The sequence below is a fragment of the Mastomys coucha genome, unplaced genomic scaffold (assembly GCF_008632895.1).
Source record: "Mastomys coucha isolate ucsf_1 unplaced genomic scaffold, UCSF_Mcou_1 pScaffold18, whole genome shotgun sequence".
In the NCBI taxonomy this organism is placed as follows: domain Eukaryota; kingdom Metazoa; phylum Chordata; class Mammalia; order Rodentia; family Muridae; genus Mastomys; species Mastomys coucha.
Window position 1 is genome coordinate 46,534,471 of NW_022196900.1, and position 22,378 is coordinate 46,556,848.

Below are 22,378 nucleotides of genomic sequence, written 5' to 3' on the forward strand. Positions count from 1 at the left end.
TAATTGATAGCTTAAAAAATTGTCACCAAGTGGTGGCACAAATCTTTAATTCCAGCAATGGAGGGTGAGTTTTTAAGGCCAGCCTGGTCTACAAATAAGACTCGCAGGAAATGCCAGGGCTAAATAGTGAGACCCTGGGCACCAACTACCTCACCCTCTGCCAAACAAAACGAAACAAGTCAGAAGAAATATTTTGCCAAAATTTCATTGCAGCGAAGACTCTCCAACTCCATTCTTCAGTACCTGCAAAACTGAAAAATGGGTGCTAAAGAGATGACTCAGTATTTCAGAGTACTTGCTGCTCTTCTCGAGGACCAGAGTTAAGTCCTTAGCACCATGTCTTGAGGCTCACAGTCATCAAGTTCAGAATGTTTACCTCTAGATCTAGGTTACCTTTGGGAGGCAGCAAGTTATCTAAATTAAAGAGTTACACGTTTGGCATTATCAAAAAAAAAAAAAAAAAGAGTAGAGAAAGCAGCTAAGGTCTCTCTAGAGGCCTTTGGATGGGTTAGAAAAAGGGCAGCCCTCCAGTATCACTCATACTTTGGGGTCACACAGTGATGCGTGGGACTTCCAGGCTCTACTACAGGGAAACTGCAAGTCTCACTTGGCTTTTTTTCCCCATTGACCTTGAGCTATTCTCTGTCACTTTCTCATTCTTTGAAAGCCTGGAGAGGCGGTAGTCACCTGCCACGGGCCACCGCAAAACCAAACCAAACCAAACAAAACAAAACAAAAAAACGCAGAACAAACAGAAAGGCTGCAACTAGCGCCCGGAGAGCTGGCGGTCTCTCGCTTTGGGATCCCATAGGCCAGCGTCGGGATTCTAAGGAGCACCCGGAGGTCGGCCAGAATGAGTCCCTCTGCCAGGAGGAGGGCGCTCACGGGGCGGAGCCCAAGCGCAGAGGCGTGGCCCGAGACTTGGTAGGAGTCTGGGGGCGTGGGTCAACCTCTGGGCGGAGCCCAACCATGGGGGCGTGGTTCTAGCGGGGCGGGTCCAACCTCGGACCCCACCCCCCGCGTCCTTTCTACCGCCCCCGCAGAAGGAAAGGGAGAGGAACGGAGGGAGGGAAAGTGGTGTTCGGTGGAAAGGAGCGGAAGGAAGGGAAGGGGAAAAAAAAAAAAAAGAAAAGAAAAGGGAACAGAAACATGGCGGTCTGTGGTCCGGACAGTCTCGCCGCTGGCAGTACCTAGACGTCGGTCCTCCCGCAGCGCCCGCGGCCCGCGAGGCCCTCGGTCGGCAGTTGCCTTCCCTGCAGACTGTGCCCCTGGAGACCCGGCCGCGCGGAGGCGCAGGCGCAGAGGGGCCAGCGGAGTCCCGGACCTGCCAGCGGAGAGTGCCCAGGCCGCGTAGCCTGCGCTTTCTCACCCCAGGAAGCTACGGTGTCGGACAGTCGCCGACTGGGCCGGCGCAGGTGAGTCCGCACCGCCGCCCAGCCTAATCCGTCCCGCGCCGCCAGGCCGCTCAGGCAGCGTGCGGGACCGCGCGGGAAGAGGGGAGCGGCCGGCTGGCCTAGTCGCCGAGCGGGCGGGAGGTCCCCCAGAGCTTGCGGGTTACGGTGCGGAGAGGCTGTGGCCGGAGGGCCTCATCAGGTTCGCCTCGGTGCAGGGACAGGGCCTGGCCTCTGCGGCCGGAGTGAGGCGAGAACCGGGCCAGGGCCCGGCCGGCGGGGTGCTGAGCGGTGGCGGCTAGGGTGGAGTGTAAGGATTCGCGGACGCGGCGGAGGTGGAGGTACCGGGGTGCAGGCAGGTGCCGCAGGTGAATCCAGGGCATTTCCTCCTCTGCCGGTCCGTGGCCGATGTTTAGGGCTGCTTTGTTGGGGATAACTTATGGGAAGGTTCCATTCAGCTCGGCGGTGACTAAACTCAAATAAAGCCAACTAATGAGCCCCTAAGTGCTGACTCTTGTAAGAGCCGTAACTTTAAAGCATTGGAGATGCTGTCACGTCTTCCCCCTCCCCTTTTTGTGATTCATAGGCCGTTTCCCTCCCGAAGAATGTGCTTGGAGAGAACAAATAAGGAATGACCCAGTTTTTAAAATGCGCCCCCCCTTCCCCTCAAATTTCGTTGGTTTCACACGGGAAAATTCAAGGGAGTTACCGTAGTTACTTGAGCAAATGTGAGAGAAGGTGTCATTCTCCCCCTCCCCCCGGACTGAGAGCTCAACTTGCTGTGCAATTGTGTCTAGAGAGGTCATGCACTGTAGTCTGAGCAGTTGATGTACTGAGGCTACTTAATTGTGTGCAAACTCGAGTCCAGTTAACCCTAGAAATAGGTCTTCCCGTCTATCTCCATGCTGCTAAGGAGAAGTAAGCTAGAAAAGATCCTTAGGTGTAGTGTCCTGTTGCCAGGTTTTCAGTAAACATTTGATTTGATTTGATAATCATTTATATATATATATACTAGACTACCTCAGATCTAGAACTCGTTATGCGACTTTTTTGTTCAAAAAGAATTGCAAAAGGAAAACTTTTTATCACAGTCATTATAACCGTAAAACCCCGCTATATTTTCTGCTCTGTTCTCAATGTTAATGTTAAAAAGTTGGCAAACTGCCTTCTTGATGTAAGACTGGGAACTCAGAAATCTCAGACATAATCTTAGATTTGTGCTTATGAACATGATCTGCCTCTTACTGGATTGCTTTTATAGTTAGTGGCAAAAGGTTTTCTGCTATTCAGGCCACCCGTTTGACTATTTACTATTTATAAAGTAATGGATTGAGATTAAGGGATCTAATCGTCTTTATTACCAGTTTTAGTGAAATGATCCCATGTCATTTGATTTTTGGCCAATAGTACTTTGCTTGGTGTGTAATTGTTTGTTTATTTGAATAATAGAAAAGATGTACCAGAAATGTTGATGTTTTGTATTTTAATAATTTACTCCTGTGTAATTTGTAAATGAGTGCACTCTGTTGGGAATAAATCCAGCATTTTGTAAGTGTAAACTTGAGCTTGTAGCTGAAGAAATTTGTGGAAAAGTTGTGGGTGGAGACTATTCTTAAAAGCAAATGTTTTAAATTACAAGGAACTGCTGAGTTGTGTAGGCTGTGACAATTCAGGATGGCAGATTTGGATGGTTATTTGGGCAGGAGATCTTTCTAAAGAAACACGTTAAGCATTTGTAGTAAACTGCAGTTTGTAACTTATGTGTGAAGGGTTTTGCATGGTAAGTAAGGCACCATTGCTTTTTTATATATCTGCCAGTTAAAAATTTTCTCATATGAAATTTCATATGAGATATGAAATATGTCATTTCATATGAGAAAATTTGTCTTAGCAGGTGTTCCCTGCTAAGACAAATACCATATTGGCTTTACTGCTCACTTTGACAGTTACATTTTCGCCTTGTTCTTGAACCTTAAGTACAGGTTGTAAAGGGAAAAAGAAAGCAGCTGAGTCAGTGGCACGTTGTCTCCCTCATCCGACTGCTCTGATTTGAAAACAGAATGCCTGTTATAACTTGAATTTTGAGTAGAAAATGCTTGCAGAAAATTAGGACACAAGTTTTCATAATGCATGAATTAAAGTGTTACCTTTTTTAAGGACTGTTCTGCACAAGCCATACGTTCTTTCAGATTGTCTTTGTTATAGATTTATATCAGTGGGATGCCTCGGTGGAGTGGGAATTTTTTTTAGTAGGTGGAAAGCCAGGTGTGGTGTTGCACACTTGCAGTCCCCCAGCACTTGGAAGGTGGAACTGGGATGACTGTGTAGACGTGAGGTCAGCCTTCCTATTCAGCATTCCAAGCAAGACAGCTCTGGTTAAGTGGTGACACTGTGTTTAGAAGAAACAAAACAGAGCACCAAAGAGTTGAAAATCAGGGAGGAATGTCATGTATGATAGCCAAGGAAAAAGAGATCTTTTAGCATCATGGTATAAGGAATTCCAAATTTAGATACTTTATTATTTAAGATTTATAATAGTATTTGTGGGAAGAAGGCCTTGAACTTTCTATAATCCTCCTGCTTTTGCCTTAGTGTGGGACTAAAGGCATCCCTACTTTTTTTTTGGGAGGGGGAGGGCAGAGTACAAAGTCCTGTATAGTTTAGGGAAACCTGGAACTTGCTGTGCTTGCTGTTGTCTTAAATGCTGGGAGAGGTAAATGCCTAGGTAACCTTGAACTTACTCCACAGCTGAGGATGACCTTAAACTCTTCTGCCTCTTGTTCCCAAGTGCAGGGCTTGCAGGTCATTCTCACTGTGGTCTGCTCAGACTTTCATTTTACTTCCAACTGCTCTTATATTTCTTTTTTCTTTTTTTTCCCAAGTACATTCCTAGTGTTTGCTAAGAAAACTGGAGATACTTTCTCCTTTCAAATTGGATGACTTTTATCTTTCCCTGTTTTACTGCTGCTGCTTGGATTACTGCTGTGGAGGAAAAGCAGTGTAATTCTCATTCATAACTTCTGTGTGTTAACTATGATTTTTTTTAAGTTGAACTCAGAGCCTTATGCATAATGAACATTCTCTCAACCACTAAGTCATACCTCCAGCTCATATATGTAGTTTAGACATTTAGTGGCCCTTCACTAAAATGGGTAACAATAAGTGGAATCATATAGGTGGGCATGAACGCACATGCTGTAACCCCAGTAGTTAGAAGGTGGCAACAGGAGGATCAAGACTAGCTTGAGCTTCAGAGTGAGGTTGAGGCCAGCCTGGCTAGTCAAGATCCTGTCTCAGAAAACAAAGTAAGGGTCACTGAGACAGCTGAGCATGTAAGGTACTTGTTACCAACCCTAATGACCTGAATTTGATCCCTAGGCCCCACATGGTAGGAGCAAAGGGACTCTGGCAAGTTGTCTTTTGATCTACATACATGTGCTATATACCATGTGCTTCACCTACATACACAAATAAATAAATAATAAAAAATTAGACAAATGAAATCAAAGCAAAAAAAAAAAAAAAGCCCCAGGAACAACAAGGTATGGTTTTGGTACATGCCTGTCATCCTAGTACTTGGGAGACTGAAGTGGGAGAGTTATGAGTTCAGATCCAATCTAGGCTATGAGACTCTGTCTCAAAAAAGCAGTATGGAAAAGAAATACAACAACAAAGGGGGGGTAGGCAAAGCACAGAAAATATTTGTGAAACTATAATAGTAAATGTGTGCATTATTGATTTGTTCAAAATCATAGAATTAATACCACCAAGAGGGACCCTGTACACTAGAGACTCTAGATGACAGTGTGAGGACATAGCACATTCTCCAGTTACTAACACAGCTAACACTCTGTAGGGGGTGTTTATAGTGGAGGTGGTTATGCACTGGTGAGATTATATGGGAACTGTAATATGTATGTATAGCTGGGCTAATCAATCCCAGTCTGGCCTAGGATTCCAGACCCTCCTGCCTGCCATTGATTCCCTAGTGTAGAATTACAGGTGTGTGCCACCATGCTGGCTCTTGATTTTTTTCTTTTTCTTTCTTTCTTTCTTTTTTTTTTTTTTTTTTTTTTTTTTTTTTTTTTTTTTGCTCTAGATTTCTCTTTGTTAAAATTGCTTGTACATTCAGTGATACCTGAGGATCTTGAAGGAATAGATTAGATCTGAAGGATGTGGTGCTGGGAACTCAAGTTGGGTCCTTTGGAAAAGTGGCAAGTATTTAACTGTTGAGCCATCTCTCCAGCCCTTTCTGCCACTTGCCCTTCCTGCTTCCTGCTTTTTCATGTGCTTGTGTGCTATATGTGTTTACATGTGTGAAGCACATGCATGTGAAGGTGTGCATACAGGCATGTGAGTGTGAATATGGAGAACTGAGGTTGATAACAGGGAACTTCCTTAATTTTCCTTCCACTGTTTTCTTTCCAGGCAGGATCAGACCAAAAGCTCACATACAGCTAGTCTCAGAAGCCCAATTATTCTGGGATTCCTATCTGTGCCTTCAGAGATGGAATTATAGGAAAGCTACTAAGCCTATTCAGAATTTACATAGGTTCTGGGCATTGAACTCTTGCTTGTGGGGCAAGAACTAATCACTGGGCCATCTCTGACTTTTTAAAAAATGTATTTATTATTATAAATAAGTATACTGTAGCTGTCTTCAGACGCACTAGAAGAGGGCGTCAGATCTCATTATGGGTGGTTGTGAGCCACCATGTGGTTGCTGGGATTTGAACTCAGGACCTTCAGAAGAACAGTTGGTGTTCTTACCCACTGAACCATCTCACCAGCCCTGACTTTTTTGTTTTTTGTTTTTTTGTTTTTCCGAGACAGGGTTTCTCTGTGTAGCCTTGGCCGTCCTGGAACTCACTCTGTAGACCAGGCTGGCCTGGAACTCAGAAATCCGCCTGCCTCTGCCTCCCAAGTGCTGGGATTAAAGGCGTGCACCACCACCGCCGCCCGGTAAATTTTTCTTTTAATATTTATTTAATGTGTATGAGTACACTGCAGCTGTCAGACACACCAGAAGAGGGCATCAAATCCCATTACAGATGGTTGTGAACCACCATGTGGTTGCTGGGAATTGAACTCAGGACCTCAGGAAGAACAGTCAGTGCTCTTAACCGCTGAGACATCTCTCCAGCCCCCCCCAACTTTTTTTTTTAATAAACATTTGTGTGTATGTGTGTATGGTTGCCATGATATCTGAGTGGTGGTCAGTGGACAACTTGCAGGAATTGGTTTCTCCTTCTACCATTTGAGGCCTGGAGACCCAGGTTGTCAGGTATTGTGGTAAGTGCCTTTATCTACTGAGCCATCTCATTGACCCTGTTTTGATTTTTGAGACATGATCTTTCTTTGTAGTCCAGGCTAGCCTAGGGCTCCATATTTATTGGTCCAGGCCATCCTTAAACTCAAGATCCTCTTGTCTTACTTGGCATTTTGAGTGCTGGAGTTCCAGGTATATCTTGTGTCACCAGATTAACGTTTTGTAGCTGTACAGTTTCTAGTGGACTTTTGCTCAGTGTTCTTTGAATGAAAAAGACATTGTTGTGTTTTAAAAAAAAAACAAAACAGGATGTTTTATAGAGCATGGTATATGTGAGGTGAGAGGGGTGCCTCAGTGGGTCCATGCTGAGGCACCCCTTCCCCTTGAGGTACCAGCCATAGCCGAGTATAGTGTGGAACGGAGTTTATTTAGGGCATGGAAAGGGGAATTGAAAAGGGAGTAGACAGAGAAAGACAGAAGGGCAGGGGCAGCCAGGAACACATGGAGAAGGAGAGGAGAGGAAGGAAGGAAAAGGGGTAAGGGAGAGAAGAGACTCAGAGAGTGAGGACAGCTCCTTTTATAGCAAGCTAGGCCTATCTGGCTGTTGCCAGGTAACTGTTGGGCGGAGGCTAGAAGGAATGCCAACATAAATAAAAAGGAAAGGACATGACTGCTTCTAGGTATGGTGGAGGAGAAAGTTTATTATAGATAAAAAAGGAGAATGTAGCCAGAGACAGGGACACCTGGGAGAGTCCAGAGTGGACATGACTCTGAGCCATGTGAGGAGAAGGGAAAGGGAAAGGGGGAAGGGGAAGAGGGAAGGGAGAATAGAGAGGAGAAACAGATGTAGCAACCAGGAGGCGCAAAAGTGAAGGGGTAACCAGAATGTCTGGATTATATAGGAAAGGGCCTCTGGAAGACCAGAGGCCCGTCCACATACTGGACTGGAGTTGAGGGTAGGGGGCAGGGTATGCTATCTAGGAAGATCCCATGTTAGGTTGAAACAAAGGGATGCAGAGAGAACCTGTTAGCCAGGTCCACTTTGATAATGTTAAATAGGCACCTCAACCCTTTGTCCCAGGCTTGAAAGCTAACACTAAAGTCTCCTTAATTCTTGCTTGAGTCTGAATATGTGATTATAAAATGGTTATTTTCTATCATTCCTTCTTCCCACCCACACCATTTGACATTCTATTGTAAAAAGTCTTTTGACCATTTTGTAGAACTAGAATGGGCTCAATTTAATGTATTATAATTATAATCTATTGCTACCATTCTTTTTGTCTTTTTGTATGCAGTTTACTCCTGAGTCATGCCCCCACTTTCTGCCACACATTTTGATTCAGAGATCATCCGCAGTTTGAATTATGGGAGACTCATTAACCTAGTACCTGAGACTACTGACAGGACCCCATTAATCTTTAAAGTGCCTTTTGTCCTTTGCATGTGGCATTCTGTCCCTGCCCCTGGGTGTTACTGTAGGGAGTAGATTAAGTACTGTTTGTTGTTTTTGGTGATGCTGCTTCTGGGCATGTGGGTTTTTTGCTTGCTTGGTTGGTTAGTTTTTGGTTTTTCAAGACAGGGTTTTTCTGTAGCTTTGGCTGTCCTGGAACTCTGTAGACCCGGCTGGCTGCCTTTGACCTCAAAGATCCATCTCCCTCTACCTCCCTAGTCCTGGAATTAAAGGTGTAAGACACCTCCTTCTGGCTCTGGGTGTGTGTTTTCTTTTTCTTTCTTTTCTCTTTTCTTTTCTTTTCTTTTCCATTCCTTTCCTTTCCTTTCCTTTCTTTTCCTTCTCTTCTCCTCTCCTCTCCTCTCCTCTCCTCTCCTCTCCTCTCCTCTCCTCTTCTCTTCTCTTCTCTTCTTTTTTCTCTGTGTAGCCCTGGCTGTCCTTGGAACTCACTCTGTAGACCAGGCTCAAATTCGTCCCTCTCTGCCTCCCAAGTGCTGGGATTAAAGGCGTATGCCAGCACTGCCTGGCTTTCTGGGTATGTTTTTAAGCAATCAGAACTAGGAAGTGTTGTGATCATAAAAAGAGAAAGAAATATTAATATATGTTCAGGAGGTGTGGGGGAAGGGGATGTCTCCGTGGGCCCATGCCAAGGCATCCTTTCCCCATGAGAGACTAGCCACACAAAGGTATAGTATAGAACACGGTTTATTTAGGGCATGGGGACTTGGGGGGAGTTAAGAGAGTAGCAGAGGCAGAGAAAGGCAGAGAGAAGGAGAGAGTAGAGAAGTAGAGGCTGGCCATGACCATGTTGGGGGGGGAGGGAATGGGGAGATAGGGGGAGCAAGGGAGAGACTAGAAAGCCAAGAGAACAAGAGAGCAAGAGAGGGAGGAGGGGCCAAGCAGCCCCTTTTATAGTGGGCCAGGCGCTAGGTAACTGTGGGGGTGGAGTCCAGACAGAATAGCAACATTCCCTGTTTTGGTTTAGTTAGAAAAGAAAAAAAAATTAGCAGCTGGTGAGATGACTCAGCCGGTAAGAGCACTGACTGCTGTTCCTGTTCCGAAGGTCCTGAGTTCGGATCCCAGCAACCACATGGTGGTCACAACCACCCTTAATGAGATCTGATGCCCTCTTCTGGTGCATCTGAAGATGGCTACAGAGTATTACAACAGAGAGAGTGGGGCCGTCCTGAGTTCAATTCTCAGCAACCACATGATGGCTCACAGCCATCTGTACAGCTACAGTGTACTCATACACATAAAATAAATAAATCTTTAAAAAGAAAAAGAAAAATTAGAAAGAGGTGATGGCTAAGCAGGAATAGGAATAGGGAACCTAGAGGAATGGGTATGGGGGATGTTTGTCCAGTCTTAGGAGAGCTGGCTGCTTCCTTGCTGTTCAGGGTCTGTGGAGCCGTCTGAGGATAGGACAGAAGGAGTAGGTCCAGTAAGAAGTGAGCACTATGGAAGGAGATGGAACATCTGAAGGTTGCTTCTCTGGAGCTGTCCTGGATGTAGAAAGAACCTGGACTTGACTAGATGTTGAAACACATTATTATAGGTAGAGAATAAGATTAAGTACATTTGGGAGAAAGAAAAGTTTTTCTTAAGATGTACATTTGAAACCCAGAGGAATCCTACCCTTTGGAATAGGTAGCAAGTGGGAACTTTGGGCAGATGTACTTTTCTGGATGGAGTCTATTTGATCCATGAGAGGAGGATCTGAGTGGATTTTCTGTAGCTTATAGGTTTATAAAAGAGATAACCTGAGTTAGCAACATGAACAGTCTTTAAGATAAGCCCTTTGTGGAGCAGAAGGAACAAGATTAAAAAGTTGGATCCTATAGTGGAATGTTTTATTAGAGTTAGGCAAATTTATAGGAACTCAGATAATGTTAGGACAGTGGCATAAGCAAGAAGAGGACGATAAGGAAGTAACAGATTAACATCTGTGGAAGTTTTTTTCTAGCTGCTGTCTTAGCTATCAGTGTAGTCAGAAGTCTGGGGAATAAACAAAAATCTAGTAGTTATATACGACAGAGTCCACTAGCCAACAGTTCTCTGTGGTCTCCATGGTCTCAGTGGCAACTTGGGCAGTCAGTCTGACTTTCAGGCGCAGCCATAGGACTTTTTTTCTGTGGAATGGATAGGCATAACATGAGAAATGGCTTACCTTGGTTTTAGCTAAGTCATTTGACTCAGAGTATCCAGGTTTGTCCACTGAGTATTTCAGTGATTATCATATCACAATCCAGGCAGCATCTTGTAGCTGTGTCCACATCTTCTGAGACTTCGTGGGAGAAACTGTTAAAGGCTTTTGGGAATTCTGTCTGTCATAAACTTAATAGTTAACAAACTTTTGACAGGATCGAACGCTATGTAGATTGGTTATAACTGAATAGAATTTAATAGCAGTAGTCAAAATAGGATAGGAAAGAGAATCTTAGGTAACTTTGACAGATTGTGTAGGTAGAGAAAAGTATATTTTTGTATAAGCAAAGAAATATTTGGCTAGAACCAGAAAAAGAGAGCTGGCAGCAGTGGCATAAGATCATGGTGACAGAAAATGAGTTTGTCCAGGCAGATAAGCCTGTGACCCAAACTGAACATGCAGGCCATGAGAACAGGCCAGGGGTGTGGGAGCATGGATAGGTAAGCACTTGGGCCTTTTTGACCGAAAAGCCCATGTGGTGGCACTGTGTTATGGGTGGTGGCTGTGGCTGTACAGTGTGGCCTGTGTACTTAGTGTACCTGTGGCCCCCGGAGCCAGTCGCTGCTGAGGCAGGGGAGCCACAGGTCCAGCAGCAACAAGCTCAAGGGGGCCGATAGAGTTGAGCATGAGGGGGAGGAAGGCAGCAGAATCCAGGCCAGCCTGGAATTCTCAGCTTTGAGAAAGAAACTGTCTCTGGGACCATGCAGATGGTCACTCTGACCTGTGGGGAATGGGGGCTTATCAGATCGGGGCTAGCGAGCATGGTTGTGGCTGAGATGGGATGCAAACCCACAGACTTTCTGGATCCGAGCCACAGTGCACCAATGTTGTGATCATAAAAAGATAAATATTTTTTTTAAAGATTTATTATTATATGTAAGTATACTGTAGCTGTCTTCAGATGTACCAGAAGAGGGTGTCAGATCTCATTATGGGTGGTTGTGAGCCACCATGTGGTTGCTGGGAAGAATAGTCAGTGCTCTTAACCACTGAGCCATCTCACTAGCCCAAGATAAAGAAATATTAATATATGTTCTGTGTGGTTGTGGGGGAATGGGGTGCCTCAATGGGCTCATGCCAAGGCATCCCTTTCCCTTGAGAGACCAGCCACATAGCATGGAATAGAGTTTATTTAGGGCATGGGGGCAGGGGGTGTAAGTTAAGAGGGTAGCAAAGGCAGAGAAAGGCAGAGTGAAGGAGAGAGTAGGGAAGTAGGGGCCAGCCATGACCATGTGGAGAGAGCGGGGAAGGGAAAGGGGAGATAGGGAGAGCGAGGGAGCAAGGGGCAAGGGAGAGACAAGAAAGGCAAGAGAGGGAGGAGGGGCCAAGTAGCCCCTTTTATAGTGGGCTAGGCCTATTTGTCTGTTGCCAGGTAACTGTGGGGAGGAGCATACCTGGCTGCTGCCAGGTAACTGTGGGAGTGGAGTTCAGACAGAATACCAACAGGAAGGGCACACATACACACAGTTTTTAAAAAATTTCTTCTTGGGCTAGAGAGATGGCTCAGAAATTAAGAGCACTGACTGCTCTTCCAGAGGTCCGGAATTCAATTCCCAGCAACCACATGGTGGCTCATAATCATCTATAATGAGATTTGCTGCCCTCTTCTGGTGTGCATGCATACATGCAGGAAGAATGCTGTATACAAAGTAAATAAATCTAAAACAAAGAAACAAAAACAACAAAAAATATCACTCAGACAACCAGGACCATGAACATAAGGGTTTCAAAAATGTTCTTCTTATCTGTGTCTGCATTTGACTATGTACATATGAGTGCAGGTACCCATAGAGGCCATGGAAGGATGTCGGATCTCCTGGAGCTAGAGTTACAGGTGGTTGTGAACCTCCTCACATGGGTTTTGGGAATTGAACTCAGTTCTCTGGAAAAGCAGCAAGAAGTATCTATTACAAAAATATATCCATATTGCATATGTTTGTCTGTGGCTAGCTTATTCCACTTAGTGGAATGTTTTCAAGCATCATTGTGGAAGCCTGTGTTGGTACTTTATTCTTTCTTATTGTTGAACAGCACTCCATTGTGTAAATAAGTATACTACATTTTGGAGATTTGGTACCAATGGATATTGGTACCAGTTGATGGATATGTGGACTGTTTGTTTTTTTATTTAAAATTTATTTATTATTTATTACAATTACACTGTAGCTGTCTTTGGATGCACCAGAAGAGGGCATCAGATCTCATTATGGGTGGTTGTGAGCCACCATGTGGTTGCTGGGATTTGAACTCATGACCTTTGGAAGAGCAGTTGGTGCTCTTACCTGCTGAGCCATCTCACCAGCCCGATGTGGACTGTTTTTATTGCTGTTGTAAATATTGTTCATATGTGTATGTAATAAGTTAATAAAAATATATATTTAAATTATTGGAGCAGGGATATTGACTCATTTGTTAAAGTGTTTGCTGTGCAAGCAAGAGTACTTGATTTCCAGCACTCGCATTAAAAAGTCAGATGTGACAGTGTGCTCCCATAATCCCAACACTGAGAATGTAAGGAGACAGGTCTACTGAATTGGTGAGCTCTAGGTTCAGTGACAAACCTTAACTCAAAAATAAGGCAGAAAAACATTTGAGGAAGACACCCAGGATCTACCTCTGGCCTCCGCAGGCTTGTGTTCACATACTCATGGGCACTTCCTTTTCCCTCAATAAAAATTAAGGAAAATCAAATTATTTAAATTTTTTCTACTGATCTGTAGATTGAACTCAGAACTTCTCCCAAACTAGGAAAGTGATCTATCATTGAGATATGTACTCATTCTTAAAAATAGAATTTTTGAATCATTTTAGGTTTATAGAAAAGTTGAAAAGGTGGTATGAATTTTTGCTATTGGTGTTTTTGCTGATGGTGTTTTCTCCTGATAACATTTTATGTTACTAGTTGGATGTGGCCAGCTTCAAGCTCCTGTGAATCTTCCCTCTTTGCCATCATACCTGGGCAGCTTGACTTTGCATAACATTCAAAAGTGGAAGTTCTAGTTTTCCCAAGTGGTTAGGCAGTTAACAACTGGATTTACCCTATTAGCAGTGGCTGCCTGCATCCTCTACTTTCCAGGGCTTGTTTATCCTGCCTGGCTTTCTTTTTTCTTTCTTTTTTTCCCCATCCTCCTTCCTTCATTCTCTTTCTCTCTCCCTTCTTCCCTTCTTCCCTCCTTCCATTAAGTAGATGGATGAATAAAAAATGTGAGGTACACATACACAGAGAAATGGTGTTCAGCCATAAAGTAGATGGCAGTATGAAGTGGCCATGGTAAAGTGTTAAATGTCCCTCCTTCCCTTCCTACTCCTCTGGCTCTAGCTCTCTTGAGACAGGACCTCAGTCAGCGGCCTTTGCTGACCTGGATGAAACTCACTATCTAGCCTAGGCCCTGAACTTGCTTTAATTCTCCTGTTTTATTTAACCTTCTGTAGGCTGTCCTAAGTACTTTTAGGCATTTGTGTTTGAAGCCTCTTTTTACATCACTCTTGTGTAAAACTTTGAGCCACAGACACAACAGTGGAGAATGTCATTCATTGATCTGCCAACTGATTTTATTCAAAATGACTTCAGTTTTATAGTTCTTTGACTTAAGTGGTATTGATAGAGCTGTCCAAAGGAAACCCCTAATCCTCTAGTTTGCATTGTTTACATGTAGCTAATAACTAATAAAAATGGTACTTTCTTTGGCTAAAAAAATATCATTCATTTTGCAAGGTGTGGGAACATGCAGATAAATTTTGAAATTTTGATAATGGTGAGAGGAATTGTGGGATGATATTTTGTTGTGTAAGTTGAATAGTGTTTTGTCTACTTTAATGAATTCCCTGGGCGCCAGGCATTGCACCACATGCCGTTAATTCCAGCACTCAGGAGGAGAAGCTATTATAAAATATAATTCAGGGGTAGGCGGGTACCCGACTTGGCATGGGCCAAGGTGTCTTTCTGAGAAATTAGGCCATGTGACAGACCCGCTGTAAGGGAAGTCTATTTGGGGGAAAGAAGGGGAGTGAGGACCTGAAGAAGGGGTAGAACACATAGAATTTATCAGAGCCATGGGGGCTTGGGGGGAAGAGAAAGACAGAAAGAGAGGCCAGCTGGGAACACGTGGGGGGAGGGGGGAGGTTGAAAAGGAAGAGGAGGTACACTTTAAAAAAAGCTTCATTAAAGCTAAGCATGATGACTTATACCTGTAATCCCTTCAGCAGGAGGACTAATGAGAGTTTGAGGCTACCCTGAGCTACATAGTGAGTTCTAGCTAGTGTGGGTTTCAGAGTAAGGCCCTGTCTTTTAAAAGCAAACAGGAAGAAAAGCTTTTGCTACACAGAGTTGCTCAAGGTTTAGAGCAAAGAGAGTCATGGAACACTATTTGTGAGAATGTAAATTGGTACAAACGTGGAAATTAATTAGGAAGATTACTCAAAAATTATATTAAAAATAGAACCACTATATGGTCTGGCAATCAAATGTCTAGTTATCTAGCCAGAGTAAAATTTCTGTCTTGAGGTGATACCTATACCCCCAGGCTTCATTTCAGCTATATGATAGCAGCAGGGTATAGAGCTAACAGTGTCATTAAGTATGAGTGAATAAAAAATGTGAGGTACACATACACAGAGAAATGGTGTTCAGCCAAAAAGTAGATGCAGTGTGAAGTGGTCATGGTAAAGAGTTAAATGGCTAGTATTTGGGCACTTCAGAGGGTGAGGCAAAAGGATGAAAGGATTGCTGTAACCGAGTCCCACTTCTTCACCAGCCCTCTGGGAAAAAAAGAAACAAACATAAATAAGTACAGGACTGGGGAGATAGCTCAGCAGTTAAGAGCATTGGCTTTTCTTTCAGAGAACCTGGGTTCAGTACACAGCACCCACACCAGGCATCTCAAAACAGCCTGTAACTCCAACTTCAGGAGAATTCAAATACTCTAGCCATTTAGGGTCTCTTAAGGTCATGCGCACATACCCCTACACAGATACATATATTTTAAAATGATTTTTAATTTTTATATTATGGATGATATGTCTGGATGTATGTTTGTGCTTTACATGCATGCAGTGCCTTTGGAGGCCAGAAGAAAATCTAGGATCACTTGGGACTGGAATTAGACAGTTGTGAGCTGCCCTATGTATGCTGGGAATTGAACCCAGGTCCTTTATAAGAGCAGCCAGCCCTCTTAATCTCTGAGCATCACCCCATTCCCCAATACACATAATTTACAAACATATATAAGTACACTGTAGTTGTCTTTAGACACACCAGAAGAGGGCGTCAGATCACATTGCAGATGGTTATGAGCCACCATGTGGTTGCTGGAAATTGAACTCAGGACCTTTAGGAAGAGCAGCCAATGCTCTTAACCACTAAGCCATCTCACCAGCCCCAAAAATAAATCTTAAAAAAATAAGAGAGGCAGAGGCAAGTAGATCTCCAAGAGTTCAAGGTCAGTTTGGTCTGCTAGCACTTTCCATGCTGGCCAGGGATACATAATGAGACTCTGTTTCAAAAATCAACAGCAACAAAACCCTTTTAACCTCTTATTATCCTCTCCTGTCTCCTTACCAAATCTCTGGGTTCCATTTGTTTACTGCTGTAGTTAGCACCTGAACCTGGATGACCAAACACTAGTGCAGTAGTCAACTTTATTCAGAACATCAGGCAATTTATACTCTTGAGGGTTAAGAAGAATCACAGGAGTAAGGTGTTAGATCACAAGGACAAGCCACACATGGTAAAAACATACTTTTCTATAGAGGCATATGAATAACAACAGCTGAAGTAAACTCATTCCTATCTGCTACCAGGCAGGTAGCAACACAAAAACACATTCCAGGAATAATTCTCTCTTTTGAAGGTCTGAGGTCACAAGACTTTTGTCTTGTTTTCTTGGAATTGTCTCACAAGCACTCAGAATTCTCACATTACTCCACTTTCAAACTGTGTTCCTTCTTCCAAATTAGTACACCATTTATTTTGTTTTTTAAAGACGTGTGTGTGTGTGTGTGTGTGTGTGTGTGTGTGTGTGTGTATGTGTATGTATGTATATGCACCATGCATGTGCCTGGTGCCTACAGAGGTCAGAAGAGGGTATTAGGTCTCCTGGAACTGGAGTAGTTACACAGTTGTGAGCCACCCTGTAGATGCTGGAAACCAAACCTGGGTCTCTAAAAGAACAGCAGGTGCTCTTAACCATTGAGCCTTTACTCAAACTGCTCCCACACCATTTTACTGTTGTCATAATGCTAATAAGAACACAGGGCTGCAGGTATCATCTCAAGATAGCAACTTTACTCTGCCTAGATAACTAGAAGTGGAATTTATTATTTAATATATTGTTATATGATAGGTTTTAAATGTAAAATATATGTGATTTGAGGAGATAATAAGAAATATGCAGGGCTGGTGAGATGATGCCTCAGCGGGTAAGAGCACTGACTGCTCTTCCGAAGGTCCTGAGTTCGGATCCCAGTAACCACATGGTGGCTCACAACCACCTGTAATGAGATCTGATGCCCTCTTCTGGTGCGTCTGAAGACAGCTACAGTATATTACGCTGGAGTGAGTGGGTCGGAGCTAGCGGGGCTGGCAGGTCCTGAGTTCAGTTCTCAGCAGGCACACACATGATGGCTCACGGCCACCTGTACAGCTACAGTGTACTCATATATATAAAATAAATAAAATAAATCTTAAAAAAAGAAATATGCAATAATTTGAAGAAATTAATTATGCAGAATATTTGTCTTACAACTAGTTGGAAATAAAAAAAATTGGATGACATATAGAAAAGACCCACATGGTTAGAAATTAACTAATGCATTTTTAAACAGAATGTGGGCTGGGCAGTGGTGGCACATGACTTTAATGCCAGCACTCAGAGGCAGTGGTCAGCCTGGTCTACAGAATGAGTTTCAGGACAGCCAGGGTTACACAGAAAAGCCCTGTCTCAGAAAACAAACAAACAAACAAACAACAAAAACCAAAGTGTGTGTCAGTCAGTAAGGGGTTCAAAAAGCAATTTAGAAGACACTTGGAATAGTCCAAAAATGAAAATAGACTATAATAGAAGTTAAAATGCACCTAAACCAGTAGAGAAATGGAGTGGAGTATTTATCATTAAATTACTCTATTAAAAAATTCTGCACTGCCAGGTGCAGTGGCACATGCCTTTAATCTCAGCGCTTGGGAGGCAGAGGCAGGTGAATTTCTGAGTTCGAGGCCAGCCTGGTCTACAGAGTGAATTCCAGGACAGCCAGGGCTAAACAGAGAAACTCTGTCTTGAAAAAAACTAAAAAAAAGAAAAAGAAAAGTTCTGTACTCTTATTCCCAGCAAGGCATTTTAAATAAGATCAAAACATATTATATACATTTATGAAAGTGCCATAATGAAACTCATTTTGTGTAATATGTGCTAATAAAAAACTTGAGAAGACAATAATAAAATGGATAAAGTATACAACTCATACTTAAAATATACAAATCTTAGAGGGGTTAGAGGTTTAAAAACCCCTCACTCTTAACTGAAGGGCTATTGACAGTTGATGGCTGGCTTCTGGTGGAGAGACTCAATTTTGTTTAAAGGTTGTGCCGTCTGGTAGGGTAAAACAGGAGGTCAACACACTGTAGTGGATGGCTTCACCTCCCTCAGTATGTGGGCACCACAAATTAGATTTAGTGTTTTTATTTCTTTAAAACAAAACAAAAGACCAACTGTGGGGTAGAAAGGATGGTCTGGGTAGAGCTGGGAGGAGTCAAAACAACATCCAGGGGTAAATGTGATCAAAATATATTGTATGATTATCTTAGGGTTTTATTGCTGTGAAAAGACACCAAGAACAAGGGAATTCTTATATTTAATTGAGGTTTGCTTATAGTTTCAGAGGTTTATTATTATCATGGTGGGAAGCATGGCAGTGTGCAGGCAGACATGTTACTGGAAAAAGAGCTGAGAGTTCTACCTTCATTTGCAGGCATCAGAAGGGGACTGTGTACCATACTGGGTGTAGTTTGAACATAGGAGACCTCAGAGCCCGCCCCCACAGTGACACACTTCCTCCAACAATGATACACCTCCTAATAGTGCCATTCTCTATGGGTTAAGCATTCAGATACATATGTCTTTGGGGGCTAGACCTATTCAAACTACTGTAATGATATCCTGAATTAATTAACTCAAAAATTATATTAAAAGACCCAAGTCTATACACTTGGGAAAACATTTCAGATCAAGATAGTGAAAATATCCATCAATATTCTAAATTTCCTTCCGCCTCATTATTATTTCCTCATAGTGTCTTCTACCAATATAGTTTCTATCCATTCATTCATTCATTCATTCATTCGATAGGGTTTCGCCGGGTAGCTCCAGCTGCCCTTAAACTCCAAGATCTGCCTGGCTCTACCCTTCCCAGAGTGTTAGAGTTAAAGGCGAAGGCTACCATGCCTGGCTTTTTGTTTTTGTTTTTAAATGTGTGTGCTCTGTCTGGATATAACCTGTATGCCAGAAGAAGGAATCAGATCTCTTTATAGATGGTCATGAGCAACCCTGTGGTTGCTAGGAATTGAACTCAGGACCTCTGGAAGAGCAGCCAGTGTTCTTAACTGCAGAGCCATTCCCACAAGTCTCCTGCCCCATGTCCCTTTATGTATGCAAGTGTTTTGCCTTTGCACTACATTTATGAAGTGCCTTTGGAGGCCAGAAGAAGGCGTCAGATCCCCTGGGACTGGAGTTACAGATGATTTTGAGCTGCTAGGAATGGAACCTGGGTCCTTTGGAAGAGCAACTAGTGCTCTTAACTGCTAAGCCATCTCTCCAGCCCAGTATGATGTTATTTTTATTGTATGTGTATGAATGTTTTGTGTATGTATGTATGTATGTATGTATGTATGTATGTATGTATATGTCCCATGTATACATGGTACTCAGGAGGCAAGGAGAAGGCATCAGATTCCCCCAAATTGGAGTTAGAGACAGTTGTGAACTGAAATATATGCACTAGGAATTGAACCCGTCTTTTCTGGAAGAGCAGCCACCAAGCTATCTCTGAAATCAGTATTTAAAATTTATATAGGCATGGTGGTGTATGCTTTTAATCCAAGCAGTGGGAGAGGCAGATGCACGTGGATCTCTGTGACTTTGAGGCCAGCTTGGCCTGAAGGGTCAGTTCTGTGGTGGCTGGGGCTATGTAGTAGACCTTGTCTCCCAAAAAAAAAAAAAAAAAAAATATATATATATATATATATATATATACACACACACACACACACACACACACACATACACACACAGACACACTAATAAGAACAACAACAATACAAATGGAATCACATATGCATTTTTGGGGGGCTCTGGTTGCTTCTACTCATAATAATTTTACATCATTTTATTATTCATCCATAGTATTAACTAGGTCAACATTGCATAAATCTTTACTGAATAGTAGTGTGTATGACTGAATAGTAGTGTATGTGTGTGTGCCACATTGTGAGTGTGAAGGTCAGAGGACTGATTGTAGGGGTGCTGGCTCTCTCCCTTGGTGGGTTTCAGGTATCAAGCTGAGGTCATTAGGCTTTTGAGGAAGAGATTTTACTCCTTGAGCCACCTCAATGGCCCCTTTTTTTCAGGTTTAGAAACAGGATCTCTGTGTAATGTTGGCCTCAAACTCAAATCCTCCTGCTTTATCTTTCCAAGTGCTGGATTGCAGGTTGAGTCACCATACTCAGCTGATTTTTCTTTTTGTTTTTTGTTTTTTTCGAGACAGGGTTTCTCTGTGTAGCCCTGGCTGTCCTAGAACTCACTCTGTAGACCAGACTGGCCTTGAACTCAGAAATCCAGCTGCCTCTGCTCCAAAGCACTGGGATTAAAGGCGTGCGCCACCACTGCCCGGCTTAGCTGGTGATCTTAAAGGAAGAGCTGTAAGTACATGAAATGAATATAGTTGTGTTGCAAATGTACTAGACTTTGTTGGAGGTAAAAGCTAACAAGATGATAAAATACTTATACAGAATGAAATTTGGTTACAAATTTGAGAAATGTGGAAATCTGATTATTCCTAACTCAGGAATGTCTTAATTTTGATCAGTATAAAGTATTTCCAACCAATGATACATTTTATTTTCTTTTAGGAAATAGAACAGCCATCATGATAGAAGACAAAGGACCAAGAGTGACAGACTACTTTGTTGTGGCAGGTCTCACTGATACATCCACTCTTTTGGATCAAGAAGTAAATCGTATAGATGCTAAATCTATTGGCCCTAAAGCTCCAATCACAGACATTGCTGTTATAATCAAATCAGCTGGGGAAACTGTCCCTGAAGGTTACACCTGTGTTGAAGCCACTCCATCAGCACTCCAAGCAAACTTGAATTATGGCAGTCTGAAGAGCCCAGAGCTTTTCCTATGTTACAGGAGAGGCAGAGATAAACCACCCCTTACAGATATTGGGTATGATCCCTCTCTTTTGCTATGGTAAAGGGAATTTTTTTAAATGTAAAAAAGGTACATAGTAGAAATTTGAAGTTTCTGATAGTTTTATTATTTTTTATTTTACAATTAAATTTAAAGATATATATTGTATATCTATACATCTTCCCCACATCCCCCACTCCCATCTCCCATCCCCTCTTTCCCTTCTCTTCTCCCTCTTACTTTGGCCCCGCTCATTCTGGCCTATAGGTTTTTCTTTTCTTTTTTTTTTCTTTCTCATTACAGATGTTTGTGAGCCACCATGTGGTTGCTGGGATTTGAACTTATGACCTCCAGAAGAGCAATCAGTGCTTTTAACTGCTGAGCCATCTCACCACCCCATACATCTTCTTAGTTAGATATAAAAACATGAGGAGTTATGATAATAGGCATTGTGTGTTTAAGAGAGAATGTGCGTTGAATGATGAATGACTATAAACATGAACATCTTTGGGGAAATTTTTAAAATATGTATTTGGAAGCTAAGTGGTGGCTCATGCCTGCATCCAAGCACTTGGGAGGTGGAAGCAGGAAGATTAAAACATTGAGGTCTTCCTTGTCTGTATACTAGGTTCAAGACCAGCCTAGGCTACATGAGATTCTATTTCAAATATTGGGGTTGGGGAATTCTTTTCTTCTCCCTCCCTGGAGATGGCCTGCTTTGCTTAACATACAAACTTTTGGGTTCAATTCCCAGCACTGCTTATAAAACAAATAGCTAGACAGTAGTGGTGCACTCCACACTCCCCGCACTCAGGAGGCAGAGGCAGATAGATCTCTGCCGTCCAGGACAGCCAGGGCTGTGTCAAAAAACCAAACCGATCGACCGACCGACCGACCGACCGACCGACCGACCAACCAAGAAAACCAAAAAACTTTTTTCAGTAGCTGTTGTGGGAAGCTGAGAGATGGCTTGGTAGTCAAGAGCACTGGCTGCTTTTTCGGAGGACCTGGGTTCAATTCCCATAACCCATATTGCAGCTCACATTTGCCTGTAAATCCACGGGATCTGACACCCTCATATCAACATAAATAAAAATAAATCATTAAAAAAAATCAGTAGTTGTAGTTTGTTAATTGTCTGTTAAGATTTCTTCTTTGTATCTGCTGCAAAGACTTAATTTCAAAGATTTGTGTTGATATTTTTCTTTGAAAATAATATTACTTTTGTGATCCCTGATGATTTACTATGTGTGGATATTATATTGAAGTATCATGTTTATTATAAGTCCTTCTATAAAAACTGATGTTAGAACCCGGTGGTCATAGAGGTACTAGCCTGTGAGTTTGGCAGGATTAGGACTCAGGGCTATTTGGCTGTATATCTAGTTTGATAGAGTACTTGAAAGCCTGTCTGGAACTAACCCCAACACACACACACACACACACACACACACACACACACACACACACACACACAGGAATTGTGGTTTTGGCCATTTGCATGTCTTTTTTGTTTCTTTGCCTACTTTAAAAAACAGGGACATTTCATTTTAAGCATTTTTTAAAAATAGTACTAACATGGTTTCTAGAGACATGGTCTAGCTGCACAGCCCAGTCTAGAGCTTTCAGTCCTGCTTAGCTATCCTGCATCCT

At 42.8% G+C, this 22,378-nt stretch overlaps 1 protein-coding gene across 4 annotated transcripts in view; it reads left to right on the forward strand.

Moving 5' to 3' along the window:
• The first annotated feature begins 825 nt into the window (after positions 1-825).
• The window catches only part of Dennd4c (DENN domain containing 4C), a 95,320-nt gene continuing 73,767 nt past the window's right edge, over positions 826-22,378 (forward strand). Inside the window, exons 1-2 of one of the 4 annotated variants that reach the window (XM_031377810.1) lie at positions 826-924; positions 20,440-20,761. In XM_031377810.1, the coding sequence (XP_031233670.1) occupies positions 20,457-20,761 (305 nt within the window). In that variant the 5' untranslated portion in view covers positions 826-924; positions 20,440-20,456. Of the gene's footprint in view, positions 925-1,079; positions 1,416-1,485; positions 1,594-20,439; positions 20,762-22,378 lie in introns of those variants that run through there. The other 3 variants (XM_031377811.1, XM_031377808.1, XM_031377809.1) reach the window with 3 other exon arrangements.